Source organism: Phalacrocorax carbo, chromosome 19 (genome assembly GCF_963921805.1).
Source record: "Phalacrocorax carbo chromosome 19, bPhaCar2.1, whole genome shotgun sequence".
Taxonomy (NCBI): Eukaryota; Metazoa; Chordata; class Aves; order Suliformes; family Phalacrocoracidae; genus Phalacrocorax; species Phalacrocorax carbo.
Window position 1 is genome coordinate 7,390,451 of NC_087531.1, and position 16,389 is coordinate 7,406,839.

Genomic DNA, 16,389 nt, shown 5'->3' on the forward strand with positions numbered 1-16,389 from the left:
CCACTCGCTGCCAGAGCTGATGCCGATGCGGTGGGAAGCGGGTGCCTGCTCCCCCATTCCCCGGGGAACACCGGTGTGCGTCCTCCCGTGGGGGGAGTCTCGCGCTGTGGCATTCCTTCACCAGGCTAGCACAAAGCTTGGTCCGTAACCTCCACCACGGGTTCTGCCTTTGGAAATGGACCCTGAGGTGGGAGGATGGAGGGAGAAGGCAAGCACTGAGGGCTTGCTGGGTTGGGCTTGCAGACTGGAGGGTGTTGGAGGGTCCCTGTGGACCCACATCGTGCAGAAACCAGCTCCAGTCAGCTGTGCTGAGTTGTTGCAGGAGTCTGTGCTTTTAACAGGGAAGACCTGCTCGAAGCAGAATCCGTATCGCTGCATCGAGTTTCTGTGTGAAATTCAGAGCTTTTAAACCCTGGTCAACATGTGGGAAAACATCGCTCCTGACAAATGGCCCTTTATTGGCCTCAGATTTCAAAGGTGACGGGCTTGCTGCCCATCGTGCTGGCAGTGCCCTAAAGGGCCCTGATTCCCACAGGAAGAGCCGCTCAGCTTCTGCCAAAACTCAGCCCCTTCTCTGTGTCTGAGCCAACACCTGCACACGGGCTTTTCCAGCCCAGAAAGCACTGTCTCTCGCCTCGGCTGCCCCTTGACCGCAACGCTCCAGCTTTTGCTGTATGGGCCAGTGCTGCCCCTTTCCGCCGCCCTCTCTTTGCTGTGACCTCTGCCTTCTTGGTTTGTTTTTGAACTTCCACACCTGGGGAGAGAAATCAACACCGAGGCGGCAAGAGAAGTGTGGAGCAAAAGGAGTTGCCGGCCTCAAAGGCAGCGGATCAAAGGGTCTTTCTTGTCTGACTCGCCTGCACAGGAGCCCACCCCATGTTATCGCGAGACCCTGTGCAAAATAAATAGGTCAGTCAGCACTTCATTAAAATTAAGTGTGTGAGCTGGTTAAAGAGGGATGTGAAGGGTGATGCTGGGCAGGGACTGAGCGACTCTGGCTGCGGATGGGTGCAGAAGTACCTGTGCTTGTAACCCACAGCCCTTTGGGGTTAGTTCTTGTGAAATAGGTGCTGGCCTGGGGGGCACAGTGGTGCGTGCTGGGGCTGCCCCTGGGGCACGGAGCCCTTCTGAGCCTCCCTGTGACATGGAGCTGGAAAGTGAGGTTAGTGCTTGTGGCCACGCTTCCCCGCGGGCTGGCATGTCCAGGCACAGGACCCAGGGCTGGATGAGGTCCCCGAGCCCCTGCTGCGTGTCGGCTGGCTTGGCCGGAGGAAGCTGGGGAGGGATTTTGTGCAAGTCTGTTCCTGCAGGATTTTGTTGCCGCAGTGAGTGTGGTGGCTGGGAGCCATTTCAGCCTGTGAATTCACAGTCTGGTCACTGCTCTGTTTAGCTTTAGTCTGCCTGAAATCCCACCCCAGTTCATGCATTTAAGCAAGAAAAACAGGGAGGGGAAACAAAACTCAACACCACCAAGCCCTGCGAATCCCAGCGCTGGGGCTTTTCAAGCGGCTCTCTCGCTGTGCTGGCAATTTTAACCGGAGGAAATGACTTCACCTAGAGGTCCCTGAGGCCACCATGGAGCTGCTGAGGCAAGGGGTGGGGAGCAGGGACCTGGCGCTGATTTACCATTTCCTGCGGCGCTTGGCAGCCAGCGCCCCGGCACGTGGTGGGGCTGGGATGCTCCTCGCTTGGCCGGTGCGGGGAAGAGCGGAGATGGCTTTTCACAGCCTCCCCTGCGCTGAGCAGGGAAATGAACAATTTGGAGGGGTCAGGGCTGCTCCTGGGGTGAAACCTGGTACCCCGAGATCCATCAGGAGACAGGGGAGTCGGGGATGGTGGAGTGGGGCAGATACACAGCAAGGCAAACTTCCCCTTTCTTTGCAGCCCTGCTCTGATCATCCCTGCTATTTTATTCTTATTTTTTCTCTGGATTTATTAAATGGATGTTGCAGCTCGCTGCAGCCCCCCCACGCCTGCTCCACTGCCACACAGCTGCCTCACGCGCTGTCCAGGTGCCAGCCCCTGGCAGATGGCGCGGGGCTATTAGACGTGCTTCATTCGATTCCCTGTCTCAGCTCCCGCTATTTAATCAAATTATAGGAAAAGTCAATTTACTGGATTCTCGTTCTTTGCAGTCTCCTCCATTCCCCTGCTCTCCCCAGCCGCACGTGCTGCCCACGTGTAGCTCCACATGCCCGCTTCGCCCCGGAGCTCTCCTGCCACGCCACCCCTGTGAATTTTCTTTTTTGAGCGAGGGGCGAAGGGCAGCTGCCAGCATCTGTCAGGTTTTTCCCTTCCCCCCCCTCTTTATTTTATCTTTATTTCTTTTTTCCCCTTTGTTTTACAAGTTCCCCAGTCTCAGTCTGTAGCAGCAATGCCCACAAGTTGCTTTCTGCTCCCCGTTGCCTCACAGGGTCCGGCCGCCTGCTGCCCAAGAGCTGATGGGCGCGAGGGGCCGGGGCTGCCCCCGGGGCTCTGAATGCCTCCAGCTTTGAGAAGCAGGAATGTGGGCTGCCAGGGGAAAACTAAGCAATATATTTAAGTGCAATTGCTGGTGTTTTTCAGAGCAAGCTTTTTTTTCTAACAAAAAGACCCCTATTTTCTATTAAACCCCCCCACAAAAAAAAAAAAAGAAGAAACTCTTGGTGTTCTGGGCAGTTACAGAAACAGAGAACAGTTTTGCCCCTTCTTGCTGGGTGAAGGCAAGGGGTCAGAGGTACAGGGAATGAGAAACTCAGGGCAGGTTTCCTTTCCAAAGAGAGCTGTGTCTTCCAGGCAGAGCTGGCTGAGCGTGCCTGGCCAGCCCCTGCACCTGCCTCTGCTTTTGTGTGTATTTAAAAAAAAAAATCATTAGCAGTTTCAGAATGAATCAATGGGGATGAAAATAAGCTGTAACAAAAGTTCTCATATAATTTTGAGTGGCATTTCAGTTTCTTTGCATGTTGAATTTCTGCTTTAAAAAAAAAAAAGTATGGTTTTGCCCTGGCACAAGATGATTTTTGGTAAGGGCTTTCTAGGATGGGTTTGGTCAATTTAGAAGGAAAATTAAAAAACCTTTTCTTTTGCTTAATATGCTGTTAAATAGCATAGCTGAACAGCGCTGCAGAAATCTGGCCAAAAGATGTCCAAGAGCCATCCCCTGCCATGTGACATCCCTTTTGACAGGCTGCTCAGCCCTCAGCTTCCCCTGTGCCTCAGTTTCCCCTTGGGCAGGATGGGTTGATTTCCATGAGGGGTTTGAGCAGAGGCTGTGCTCAGGAGTGGCTGCCCCCGGTGTGATGCTGCAGCCCAGCGTACAGCCGGGTCGGCGCAGGGGTGAGCAGGACCCAAAGCCTCGCCAGTCCCCGCTACCACTGCCCAGCCCACACCCTTGGGTGCAGGGTTAGCACGCAGAAACGATGGCTTTTGTGGTTACCCATAAAAAGTTAACTGCAGAATAAGGAACTAGAGTAGAGAGTTGAAACTTGTGCTGGCGTCTGGTGCAGGAGGGGGCTGCAGGGATCCGCGCTGTTATGGGAAGGCAGACGGGACGTGTCTGTGTGACAGCCCCGGCCCCAGCAGAGCTGTGCTGCTCGGTATCGACACAGTGACTTCAACTGAGCTGCTTCGGTTCCCACTCGGGCTTTGCTCTGTCATCTGCTGCGATGAATAAAAGCGAAGCTGCATGTGGTGGGGTGACCCATGGGGAGGATGTGGGGCTATGGGGTGGCCAAGCACTTCTCTTCAACCCCTTTCCTGCCCCACAGGTGTATCCATCTAACTCAGGTGACGACTACAGCAGGGATCCAGCTGGCTATGCTCCCTCAAAACCTCCCAGCACTGTGTATCCTGGAGCCTTTTATATGGCAGGTGAGTTATTAACCCCAGTATCCTGCAAGCCGGCCAGAGCAGGGGCTGCCTGGCCTGTTACAGATCATGGGAGGAATTGCACAGCACACAAGATGGAGGGAGCTCAGGGCAGGAGTGCATGAGACACGAAGTAGCCCTGAAACAGCTCCGATTTGCTCGGCGGGTGATGCTCGGCGTAGGCAGGACGCAGTGGGGGCAGACACAGCCCCTCAGCCCGGGCTGACTTCCCTCTCTGTCGGCTGTGGGATGCATGCTGGCATCTGTGCCCCGCTCATCTCTGGTTTTCCTTCCAGATGGGCTCCATAACTCGCCAGACCTGTGGAGTTCACCGGGTGCCATGAGCCAGTCGAGTTACGGTGCCATGCTGGGCAGCCCCTCCTCCCCGCTCCCGCAGTCCAGCGGCTTCAACAGTTTACATCAGCACGAACGCATGGTAACACGTCCCCGTGCTGTGCCCCGTGGGCGGGCTGGGGGGCTCCGCTCGGCCCGTAGCTGTCTGCTTGGGAGAGCTGCCGACAGGGAGGGCCTGGGTCCTGGCCCGGATGCCGAAGCCTGGCAGCCTTCCGAGGGCACCTCTCACCCCTCTCCCCCTCTCTGCTAGAACTACCAGCTTCATTCAGGAGAGGTTAATGGTGGACTGCCCTCTGTCTCTGGCTTTTCCTCTGCCTCCACGCCATACGGTGTCTCCAGTCACACCCCCCCGATTAGCGGGACGGACAGCATGATGGGTACGTACAGCCCCTGGGCGCATGGTGGTCCCCAGCATGACCCCCCTTGCTCCACTGCCACACAGGGGCTTAACTGGAAAATCAGTGTCTTGTGCAAACCTCTGATCCCCAAGGCTATGATATCTGTGCCTGATGTACGCAGACGCTTTTTATCCCTTGTGTGTCACCCGCACATGGAGTTACTGCGTGAGGAAGAGGCACAGTGAGGTTATTGCTGCTAGATACCTGGGCAGGCTGTAGCAGGGGAACAGGGTCCTGGCTTGGGGGTTTGCACCTCGCTTGGTGGATCTGGGAGAAGACCAGGATCTGTGACATTGCCTATCGGAGGTGCCGTGGCTTAAATGAGTTGCGGGAATGATTCACACCTGCATTGCGGGAAGGTGGGGGGTACGTGTGAAGCTGTTTAGCTAAATCCAGAACAGGAATGTTTGCACTGCATTTGGGTACCACGTTAAACCTCCGAGTTCTTTAATTTCTAACCCTGCTGAACCTGTTACTGAAACAAACTCCTGTTCCCCAGGAAATGAGGATCCTGACCTTGATTCATAGAAAACCCCTTGTTTAGAGGAAGGAAAGCAAGTTTGGGATTGTAGAGGCTTATGAAAATGGGCCATGCTGCAGCAGAGACATTTGATCGCTGTTGATGACATGGCACCTTTGATCCAATGTTTTATAGAGGTTTTTGCAGCCCCATGAAAGCTGCTGGGGCATGTGTGCCCTTGTCTGGGCTGCTCTGAGCTGGGCATCCATTTAATTTTCAAGCAAAGCAGTAAGAGTGAGAAATTTCAATCTCAGAGCAGGTGACCCCAGAGAAGGTCTTGTATGGTAGCCTCGTCCAGCTGGGTTTCTGGTGCCCTGGAAGTGATGTCTCTGTCCTCTCTCAGCAGGTAACAGAGGAACCACAGCTGGGAGCTCAGGAGACGCGCTCGGGAAGGCACTAGCTTCAGTAAGAGTTTCTGCAGATCCTTGACCCTGTCCCTGTCCTGTTGCTGCATTGGACCTCCCCTGTAGGCAGCAGGGAAGATGGACACATGGTGTGGGTGAATGCACCCCAAACCCATAGCAGCCTCTGAGGGGAGGGTTTTCCCCCCTCTGTGTGCTGCCATCCCGAGTCCTGGCACTGTGCAAAAGTGCCTTTTGGCAGATGGGCAAACTGAGGCACTGGACGTTATGGTGGCCTGGACTGGTCTGGCAAGACAACCATATGCAGCCCTTGCAGCAGGGCTTGCAGGTCCTAGTACTGGCCCTGCATGTGCTGGTTCAAACTGGAGGGTACTGGTCCTGTTGGGCTATCAGCTTGGAGTTGCCTCTGTCTCGTTCAGTACAGGGACCTTTGCTTCTGCATGGTGGCAGAGGGGTGCCAGCACTGCACCCTGCAATAATTTCTTGGGACTCTTGCTTTCCTCTGAGATGGGACCTGAAGACAGAGGCTGTAGCTGCAGGGGTGGTGGCAGTGGGGACAGAGAGAGACCCCAGCCCTAATGGGGGAGCTGTGGGGGGACTAGCGGGCTGGGCCATTGCACCGGCTGGGAGCTGGTGTGGTTATGGGAAGGGAGGTGCCGTTGGGTGGTCCCATCGGGTGGTCCTTGCTGTGCCTGGGCTTGGAAGCACTGCTGGGGAGGGGGAGAGCTGTCACAGGTGTGGGCACTGCTGATTCTGCCCTGCTTCTCTCGCTCCAGATTTATTCACCTGATCACTCTAGCAATAACTTCTCGTCAAACCCCTCCACACCAGTCGGCTCCCCTCAGGGGCTTGCAGGTAGGTGAAAAATGTTGCTCTTTGTGTAAAGGGGGATGTCAGGTTTGCTTTCAGGAGGTTGAAGGCGGTGGACCTCCCAGATCAGCCCCAAACCCTCATTAAAGACACTTCTGGCAATCTCGCCAAATCCCATTTATTTTTAAAAGCAGGAGAGTGAAGAGGAAGGACAGGCAAACTTGAAGATAACTTTTTAAATATCTCCTGTGAAGTTGCATGTCCATCTGCTTTAATCAGTTGTAGCTTTTCCCCCGTTTGGAGCCAAGCAGGGCCCGGGTGCAGCGAACACTGTGTGCGTGAGGGCAATGGCTCTGCCCACACCTGGCTTTGCCCCTGCAGAGGAGCTTTAGCAGGCGGCTCTGCCAGAGGCGTGAGCCTGGCCCACATGGTAGCACTGCCACGTGCTTGGGTTAAAGGGTCGCTGCCACCCCCTGGGACCTGCTCCTGCCGTTCAGACAGACACTGACCCTGAGCGTCCTGTCTTGGGGAGGCTGGGAGTGTTTGTCCCTGGTTTTGTCTCCTGTGGGAGGAGCGTAGTGGGAACTGGGAAGCAGCCAACTAGTTAAAAACCATTTGGGTGCCCAGTGAAAGCTTGTCTCTGCTCTCATCTGGTGGGAGAGGTCTTGTTTCTGCCCAGCAGAGCTGGCGCGGAGGTTCCTCAGTGCCCGGGGTGCAGAGCAATGTACATGTGCTAGCCTGCTGCTCCCCTGGGGTCAGAGCGAGCACAGTGTGTGTGCTGCCTTCCCGCTCACTGAGATGATATCAATTTAAAAACCTCTCGAGGTCTGAAGGCCTGAGCTCGGTTTCCTGCTGAGGCAGAGCAGAGGCGAGCCCACAGCAGGGGCTGAACAGATATTTCTGTGGGAGGCGTGTGGGATCAGACCATGACCCCTCACAGCATCGCTGTGAGATAAGGCGGGCACCTGCTCTGGGATGAAACACCTCTGTGGGTGCCCCCCTGCCTCACAGAGCCGTGACGGGGAGCAGGGGAAAAACCTGTGCCCGTGCACAGCGTGGCTGGCTTCGTAGGTGCGGCGTGAGCGTCCCTGTCCCTGTGCAGCGCCGGGCAGCCAGGCGGTGCAGTGCGTGGCATGGTGGCCCGCTCACAGCTTGGTGGCCCAGCTTCCAGTCCCATCTAGCGGCAGCCGTGCCCGGTCCCAGCCTCTCCCTGTTTATTCACAGGCACATCCCAGTGGTCACGAGCGAGCGGACAGGGTGCCTTATCTCCCAGCTACGAAGGGAGCCTCCATGCTTTAGTAAGTGTCGCTGAAAGATCTGTCTTCTCCTTGTCTCTTCCATCCCTTGTGCACCTGGCAGTAATGGGCTTTTGGGTAAAGTCCTCTCCCCCAAACATCTGGGGCCTGAAGGAAGATGGTTAGGGGATAGATGGACATTGGGTTGGAAGCAGCTGAGCAGAGTTGGGCACCTGCTTCCCCGAGCCCAGAGCCTGGCTGGAAGAGGCGCAGCCTTGCACCCTCCCCCTGTTTAGGGCCCATTCACATCCCAGTGGGTCTGGCCCAGCTGAACAGATTTCTGTCTGGTTTCTGCCTCCCTTTCCTGAGCGGTTCTGCTTGTGTGACCCCTTGTGCCTTTTGGGGATGGCACTGACAGGGCCGGGGGGGTTATTTTCCCCCTGTACCTGCATTGCGGTAGCTGAGTGCGTGATTGCTGCCAGCCATTCTTTAGCGTAGAGAGCTGCCGCGGGCTGCTGGCTTTACAGGCGTTAATGCAGACCCATTTCTCTGTCCTGTCCTTCAAGCAAAACAAAATGGAAGACAGGTTGGACGAAGCCATCCATGTGCTGAGGAATCACGCTGTGGGCCAGACGGCCGCTATGCCGAGCAACCACGGGGACATGCATGGGCTCCTGGGCTCGGTGTCGGCCCACAGTGTCACCGTGGGCAGCCTGGGCCAGGCCTTCCCTGCCTCAGTCATGTCCCTGGGGAACAGGCACCCGAGTCTGGTAAGTGGGGAAGCATCACGGCAGCTGGTGGGAATGTGCTGGGGACCCACGTCACGGGATTCCCTGGCATCCAGAGGGATGTTGCCTTTGGTGTGAGAAAAGCTCAGTGTGGTCCAGCTTGGGTCAGCTGTTGACAGCTTTGAACAAGTGACATGCACAGAAGTGCAGTGGCTTGCTGTCTTCGTGCAGCGGGGGTTGAATCTGCGCTCAGCTCAGTGGTGGCTCTTGGGCACAAGCCCTGCATGCAGTTTGCTCGTGCCCCTTCTCAGGGCAGGCAGAGGTGGTGAAAGATCTTCTTTCCTTGCAACATGGATGGAAATCCCTCAAAACAGCTTCAAGCCATCCCTAGGGATGCAGGGAGAAGGAGGAGAGGGATCTGGTGCAGGGCAGGACCAATGGGTATAGAGAGCCAGGTATCACCAGGACTTCTCTGCTCCAATCCGTTTGGGCAGGCACCGCATCCTTCCATGCACGTCAGCTGTGCTGATGTGGGATGGCTTGCTCAGGCTCCAGGGAGCACAACGGGTCCCGGGCCCCTGAGCACATGGATGCTGGGGTCCCGTGCTGGGTCACCAGGGTCCCCCCTTGTCTAGAGGCTGGTGACCGCAGGAGCATGTTTTTGGCAGAGCTGGTTGCCTGCTGCAGCAAACAATAACGCGTCTCCAGTCTCTCTAGAGAACCAGATGTGCTTCCTTTTGAGCTCCCTAGGCTCTGCTACTAAGCAATGAATCATATATGTGTCCTCTGTTGCAAACTGCTGCCAGCTGCAGAAATGAGTGTTTGCAGCAGTGCTGGCTCTGTCCTGCTGGTCCCTGGTAATCCAAGTAGTGCAGCCTTGGGTGGTGTGGGCTCAGAATGGCTGCCTGGCCTTCGCCCTTTGCATCCAGGCCCTTCTGAGCGAAGTTCACGGCGCTGGGATGTCCCCTGCTCTGGTGGCACTAGGGAGGTGGCAGAAACGTTGGTGCCTGATGGAGACAGGAGACGTGCAACCCAGGCAGGGTGTCCTCTCCAGTGTGCCAGCCTTGCATCCAGGCAGAGAGGCTTTTCCACGGTGGGGAGAGACAGCGCTGATGGGGGCTTTCTGCTTGGTCCAGCTGATGTGCGGGGCACAGAGCTGCTTTCAGCAGTGTCCCCGACACGGTCCCCCGAGGAGAGCTGGTGCTGGAGCAGGCTGGCTCTTCCCTCCTGCATGCCTGCACTCTGGGTGGTGGGAGTGTGCGAGGAGGGCAGGCGGCTGCAGCTCAGCTGGGTCTGCAGAGCCCTGCAGCTGTGCTTGGGGTGACTGTGCCCATGCCCGCTGGCCGTGACACTTCCCCCCTTCAAGGCTTGCTCTGCTTGTTCTGCTGTAGGTGGGAGGAGGTCACCCTGAAGATGAGTTGTCCAGCAACCCCAGCATGCTCCACAACCATGTCACACTTCCATCACAGCCCAGCTCACTCCCCGACCTCAACAGGCAGCAAGACACGTACAGCGGTAAGGCAGCTCTGCACATGTGCATGCTTGAGGCTTGTCTGCACAGGGATGATTCGTATCACCCGTTAGGTCCAGCCCTGTGCAGCAGCAGCCTGGGGGGAGATGGGCACTCTTGCAAGGCTGGTACTTCCTTGCAGCATCCACAGGGCAGTTTCTACCTTGAGCCTTTTCCAGAGGTTTGACCTACATGTTCCTGTCCCTTCTGCAAGCTGTGGGTGCACAATGCCCCGGGCCCTGCTCTGCTGGGGGAGGTTGGGCTCTGACTCTGGAGGGCCTGGGAGGTGGGGGGAGAAGAACGGGGAGTGGTGGTAGCCGGCACCCCTCCAGCTCCTCTGGTTGCAGACCGGTGACGCAGGGTGAGTCCAGGATGCTGCACGCTGCCGATGCAGTGCAGCAGGAGCAGTGCCTGGGTACCCCCAGCCCTCCGTGCAGGTCAGGCCCTTCCAACCTCCATGTGTGGCTCTGCTTCCTCAGCAGGCTTGTCAGGGGCACTGGGGCGAAGCAGCATCTCCTCAGGAACCAGCGAAATAAAGAGGGAAGAGAAGGAGGATGAGGAGAACACGTCAGTGGCAGATAACTCAGAAGAGGAAAAGAAGGAGCTGAAACCCTCCCGGAACAGAACAAGGTGCTCTTTGAACAGGTCTCTCCCTTCACTTACTCTGTTACCGGGCTGGGGGCGATTGGGCTGGAGTACGGCTACAGTGATCCACTGGGCACTGGGCTTGGCCTGGTGAGGCTGGAGGTCGTCCTGCAGCGCAGACCCACCAGCCCCTGCCCAGCGCAGGAGCCTTGTCCATCCTCACACAGAGGCAGCACAGCCTGGGCTCCTGCTGCTTCCCCATGGCCGGCCGCTTTGGGCCATGCTGGGGAAGGGTCCCTGCCGCCCTCTCCTGCTGCCTCCTGTCCCCGTGGCCACAGGGCTTCCTCCTGCTCCTAAAGCAGAGGGATCACGCCGTGTCCACACAAGCTGCACCCACCTATGTGGTCACACGGGGTGTTGTTTGTGGCCATGTGCAGGAAGGACCGAGCGCTCAGCTCCCCTCGGCCAGGGGTGGGGAAGGTTTTGACCTCCTCCCTGCCTTGAGTCGTCTCCACTGTCTGATTTGGGCTCCTGTATCCTCTGTCACATCCAGCCAGATATGTGGCAGCGGGATCAGGTAGAGTCCTTCCAGCGTGCTGGCTTGTCTGCGACCTCACCGTCAGCTTGGAGACCTTGTCAGGGTGACGCTGCCCAGAGGGGCAGCACCAGCCCCACTCCTGCCAGACTGCAGCCACCTCCTGCCCTGGAGGCAGAGGGCTGGGTCTTCCCAAAACACCAGCTTGGGACACCAGTGTTGGCCCCCACACCTTCTCTGGGCCACCCTGCAACCTCCTGGCAACAAGCTCAGGCCTTAATTGCATTGTTGTGGTTTCTTTCTTTGTTGTTTAAAAAACAAACAAAAATAATAATAATAAGAGCCTTAATTGCTTCTCTCCGAAGTCGCTGCATGTCCCCGTGTCTGAGCACGGGGCACCGGGTCAGCACATCCCAGCAGGGGCACGCAGGGCGCAGCACCCCGGCTCGCAGGGCCACGTGTGGGTTTTGGCGTCTCGGTGCCTCGACATGTGTTTCTTTTCTGTGAGTTGACTAGTGCTGAGAGTGCACACGAGGAATGTCCCTGTCTCGTTCTTATTTTAAACCATTAGTCAAGATGAGGATGAGGAGGACGATCTTCTTCCCCCAGAGCAAAAAGCCGAGAGAGAGAGAGAAAGGAGGGTCGCCAATAATGCCCGTGAGCGCCTGCGGGTCCGTGACATCAACGAGGCCTTTAAAGAGCTCGGACGCATGTGCCAACTCCACCTAAACAGCGAAAAACCGCAGACCAAACTGCTAATCCTACACCAGGCCGTATCAGTCATACTGAACCTGGAGCAACAAGTTAGAGGTCAGTGAGGGTCCCGGAGTGGTGATATTTTACGTATCTGATCGGCACGGGGCTGTCTGTCTGTCTGTCTCCTGTGACATGTGCTTGGTGCATCGCACTGTCTCTCTCCCCTGTGGCTTTGGGTTCCCAAGGCTGTTAATGTCCTTTAATATTTTTTCCTTTTTTATTTTTTTCCTCCTTTTTTGCATCCCTGCTGTTCTCTCTTTGTTCCCCACTGCCACTGCATGTGCTGCATGCCTGGGCCTGAGGGGGCACCTGTGCTGACCTCGCTTTCCTGCAGCCAGTTGTTTCGCTCAGCTGCTTGGCCAGCAAAATGAAACAAACCCCCCAAAACCAGCAAATCTCCCAGAGGGGGCGCAGACCTGACATCTCTCTGAGGGTTGCTCCAAGCACAAAGCCCATCTCTGTCTGCAGCCACAGCGGCCATGAGTGATGGCCCATCCTCCCTGCCCACTCGGCACAGGGCTCTGCACTCCCATCCCCACCCCTGCGCCCCTGGGTTTGCAGGCACCCGGCAAACCCGTGGGGATCACTGGAGCCGTGCGAGGGGCAGTGGGGCAGAGACGCTGAGCCCAGGGTTGGGCAGCCCTCGTTGCCTGTACAAACCAGTCTCCGATGCAATCTGGGATCGCCGCACATCCCTAGCAGAGCCTGGAGCTGTAGGCAGGTGCACACAGGCTCTGCCCCTCACCAGGGCATGCTCGCTCCCTTCCTGCACACGTGCACGCCTGTCTTGGCTGCCCGTGCTCGCCCCGGTGCTGTGTCCCAGTGGGAGGGGAAGCGGAGGGCTTGGCTTCCCACTCCGGATGACTTTGCTGCTTTGTTCCTGCATCCTGCACTGCATGCTCCCGCTCCCCAGCCCCACTGCATAGGGTGCCATGGCAGGTTAACCCCCTTTCTTTCTGCAGAGGCTGTTGTAACACACATCGGTGGCTTGTGCCTGACTGTGCTCCTCTCTGCTGGCCTCTGCTGTTGCATTGATGTTGGAGTCCTTTGTGCCTCTCTTCAGTTCGTAATTTTTTGCCTTTCATAACATGTATATATTTTCCTGTCTCTTTTTTAATTTCCCCATTCTTTTTATTTTTTGAGTTTTTATTTTTTGGTTCTGTTCTTTCCAATCTCCTACAGACAGTCCCCAGCCGTGACCTCTCGGTGGTCCCACTCTCTACCTTGTACTTGCTGCTTGCGGATCGAGGCAGGAGCCGAGGGGTGGTGGGGGGCATGGGCTAGGCAGAGTTGGCACCATGTTCACTTTGGTCTCCCATGCTTGTCCCTTTTTAAACCCTTCTTGGATGCAGCCGGGGAAGCGAGCCAAGCCCCGCATGCTGCTGTCAGCAGGCGTTAGCACAGGCAGCTAGGGCGTCCCTTCTCTGCTGGGTTTGGCCTTCAGGCTGCTTTGCAGGAGAGAAGCCAACCCCCGTGTCCCCTCCTGCAGGGCTGCTGTGGGAGTGGGGCCATCGGGTCCCCATGTGCCCAGCCAGGGCTGCCAGGATCCTCCTAGCTAACGGGGCAGGAAAGGAAAGGAGAAGACTGGGGGACATCGCGGGGGGCCAGGCAGGCAGGTCAGCGCTCCCTTTGAGCAAGGCACAAGGTTGCCAAGGCACCACACATCCTTATAGCCCGGAGGACCCCGCATGGCCGTGCAAACCGCCGGCAGCACTTGCCGGTGGCAGGGAGATGGCTCCATCCCGCCCGGCTGTGCCGTGCAAGGAGCTGCTGGAGCTGTGCCCCTGCTGGGGGGAGCCACCAGCCAGGAACCGCAGCTGCCGGTGTGTGTTTGGAGGAACGAGCTGGGTTTCTGAGTGGGCTTGGGTGCTGGGGCAGCTGGTGGTTCTGCTCCCCCTGGCCATGCTGGAGAGAAGGTGGCAGTGCCAGCTGGGGCACTGAGGCAGTGAGGAGGGGACACGGGCAGGGACAAGGCAGTGAGGAGAGGATGCAGGTAGGGACAGCGGGCAACCCTCTGTCCCACGCAGGCAAACACTTGCCCGGGGAGCCCTTGCTCACCCTCCATGCGGTCGGGCACTCTCTGGAGGCTCTCCAGCCCCCCCAGTGCACCCAGGAAGGCTCTGACTCTGTGGACTCTCTTTGGTGAAGGCTTATCCCCACGTGGCTCCCCTGGAGCTGAAGGTCACAGTCTGTCCCAGTGCCAGGTCTCACCCAAGGACCCGCCTCAGATAGGTGTCTTTCCTGCAAGAATTTTTGCTCTGGGGGAGAAGGTCGTCTGTACAGTAAATTGGGGGTTTGGAGGGGATGGGCTGTGGGCGAGGCCATGGTTTAAGATGCTGCCAGCACGACTCTGCCTTCTTTCCTGTCCCTGCCTGTTTCGGGCATCCCTGGGGTGCTGCCAGCAGTGGAGGCTCTCCCAAAGCTCCCGACTGTGCCTGGAAAAGAAAATCACCCCCTTCCAGAGTGATTTTGGCTGTGTTGAAAGACCTGCACCCAAAACTGACCCTCAGCAGCAGATGGGGCACTTGGCTCCTGCCCCCAGTGCTGCCCCCCACCCATAAGAGGGTGCTGGGCCAAGCTGCCTCACGCTGCTGCGGCACGGCTGCCCGAAGCACCTTCACTGGGAGGATTTTGCTGCAGATGGGGTTTTTGAAGGAAATCTTACAAAGAGGGGTTTGCTTTCTGCCAAAAAGTCTTTCCTTGGGGGATGAACCTGTTGTTTTTGGCTGGGACCCTCCCTGGACTTTTAGTTTTCAGCTGAAAACGAGCAGGAAGGCAACATATTGCAGAGGGGAGAAGGTGTCAGTGCCGATACTGCATCCACTGCCCACACTCTCCCCCGGCAGCACCCTCCAGCCCCATGGGAGCCTAGCTCCGTGCTGGCAGCACCTTCACATGGCTCGCAGAGGTGAGGCACGGCCCGAATAGCCCAGGCTGCTCCAGGAAGCACATGAGATGAATTGGCTGTTTGAGCCATTTCCAGTGGACACCAGAAGCACTACCAGCACGGCAACATATAGCCCCCCCTCCTTGGTACCACCCCCCTGACTAATCCCTGTGGTGCTATGAACCCAGCAGTACAGACGAGGCCTTGTCACTGGAGGACAAAGATCTGAGGGACCGGGAGAGGAGAATGGCCAATAACGCCAGGGAAAGGGTGCGTGTGCGGGACATTAACGAGGCCTTTAAAGAACTGGGACGCATGTGTCAGATGCACTTAAAAACGGACAAAGCACAGACCAAACTGATCATCCTACAGCAAGCGGTGCAGGTCATTCTGGGCCTGGAGCAGCAAGTACGAGGTATGGTAACAGCTGGCAGGTGCATTTCGGGGCCTTTCTCTCCCCCCACATCTCTGCGTGTGCGTGCATCTCTGTTGTGACTCCTGCTTTCGGTGCGAGGTTGTGTGTTTGCATTGCCAGCGGCACCCTTGGGTGCACTGTGCAGCAGGCTGAGCTTTCCAAAGCCCTGGCCTGGGGTGGGTGGATTTGAGGCCACTCGGTCCATCTCCCCTCAGGCTTAATGGGAATCTGGCACCTGGATCCCATTAAGCAGCTTTGGAAAACTCAGTCCTCAACTCTGGCTGGCTGAGGCACTTGGGGTTTTCTGTAAGCAAGCACATGTTTAAATTGGCATGATGTTTGAGCCAGGCATGGGGTTTTGCTCTAGCAGGGGTCTGGCCAAGTTACTGCAGCCACTGCAAGGAGTGGCAGGCAAAGAGCAGCTTGCACTGAGGTTGCTTCCTCGCAATGTCCCATGTATCTGTCCTGGGACTCTGTCCTCACTTTCTCTTTTGGATGCTGTTCCTGTGTGTGATGCTGTTGCCCAAACTGAGGTCGCTTCCCTCCCTCCCTTGCTGTTTTTGGCATAGAGCGCAATCTGAACCCTAAAGCAGCCTGCTTGAAGCGTCGGGAAGAGGAGAAAGTGTCTGGAGTAGTAGGAGATCCCCAGATGACACTTTCAGCTTCACATCCTGGTCTAGGAGATGGTCACAACCCTGTTGGACACATGTAAAGGTATCATCCCTGTGATCTCAGCACCCTGCTGCGGGTCCAACCCCCTGCTGATGCGTGCTGCTCTGCTCAGCCCCGCTCGGTCGGCACCAGCCAATGTCCTTAATTGGCCTTAAGTAAATGACTTGCACGTGCATGTCATTTGTTTGTCCGTGGACACTCAAAAGCCTCTGCCCTGCAGGAGAGGTACAGCCCCGTAGCTGGGACAGAGGGTTTTGGTGCTCTCACCACCCTGAGCGAGCTCAGCTCTGCTGTGCACCTCCCAGCCCTGCCCCAGTTGGCTACTGGAAACCAGCAACTCCTTTACCCGGTGGCCCTATGGGAGGGAATGGGCAGGTCCCAGAAATGCCAGGAAAGACACAGAAGGTGAAATTCCCCCAGCAAGACCGTGGCGGGTGCAGGCTCTGCTGGGCTGTCCCTGTTTTTAAGGGAACCCTGTGCTCGGCCCGAAGCAGCTGAGCCTGTTTGGCCCGAGCAGTGCAGGGATGTCGGTGGGGGATTGAGCAGATGAGGGAGTGGTGGCTCAGCAGCACCAAGGCTTCCCTGCGGCCCGTAGCGCCCACACGCCCCAGAGCGCATGGGGGGCCGTGGTCCCTGACGTCCCCTGCGCCGGGGAGTGCCTGGGGCTGCCCTGGAAAAGAAAAAGGCAAAGCGGTGTCTTGGCAGAATAGCGATCCTGTGTCTCGGCTCCGCTGCAGCCACATCGAGCCCTCGGGGCTGACTTCTCCTACAGAGAT

General features: G+C 57.2%; 2 protein-coding genes across 19 annotated transcripts in view; both read left to right on the forward strand.

Annotated features, from left to right (window-relative positions):
- MBD3 (methyl-CpG binding domain protein 3) overlaps positions 1–16,389 on the forward strand; it is a 126,011-nt gene that overhangs the window by 61,545 nt on the left and 48,077 nt on the right. The window lies entirely within an intron of this gene.
- Positions 1–16,389, forward strand: part of TCF3 (transcription factor 3) — an 80,815-nt gene that overhangs the window by 56,553 nt on the left and 7,873 nt on the right. For 3 of the 15 annotated variants that reach the window (XM_064469441.1, XM_064469443.1, XM_064469454.1), the window contains 11 exons: positions 3,747–3,849; positions 4,143–4,282; positions 4,451–4,577; positions 5,462–5,523; positions 6,257–6,335; positions 7,515–7,588; positions 8,092–8,295; positions 9,645–9,768; positions 10,246–10,408; positions 11,455–11,693; positions 15,511–15,655. In XM_064469441.1, the coding sequence (XP_064325511.1) occupies positions 3,747–3,849; positions 4,143–4,282; positions 4,451–4,577; positions 5,462–5,523; positions 6,257–6,335; positions 7,515–7,588; positions 8,092–8,295; positions 9,645–9,768; positions 10,246–10,408; positions 11,455–11,693; positions 15,511–15,653 (1,458 nt within the window). In that variant the 3' untranslated portion in view covers positions 15,654–15,655. Of the gene's footprint in view, positions 1–3,746; positions 3,850–4,142; positions 4,283–4,450; positions 4,578–5,461; positions 5,524–6,256; positions 6,336–7,514; positions 7,589–8,091; positions 8,296–9,644; positions 9,769–10,245; positions 10,409–11,454; positions 11,694–14,714; positions 14,942–15,510; positions 15,656–16,389 lie in introns of all 15 variants that reach the window. The other 12 variants (XM_064469442.1, XM_064469444.1, XM_064469449.1 and 9 more) reach the window with 9 other exon arrangements.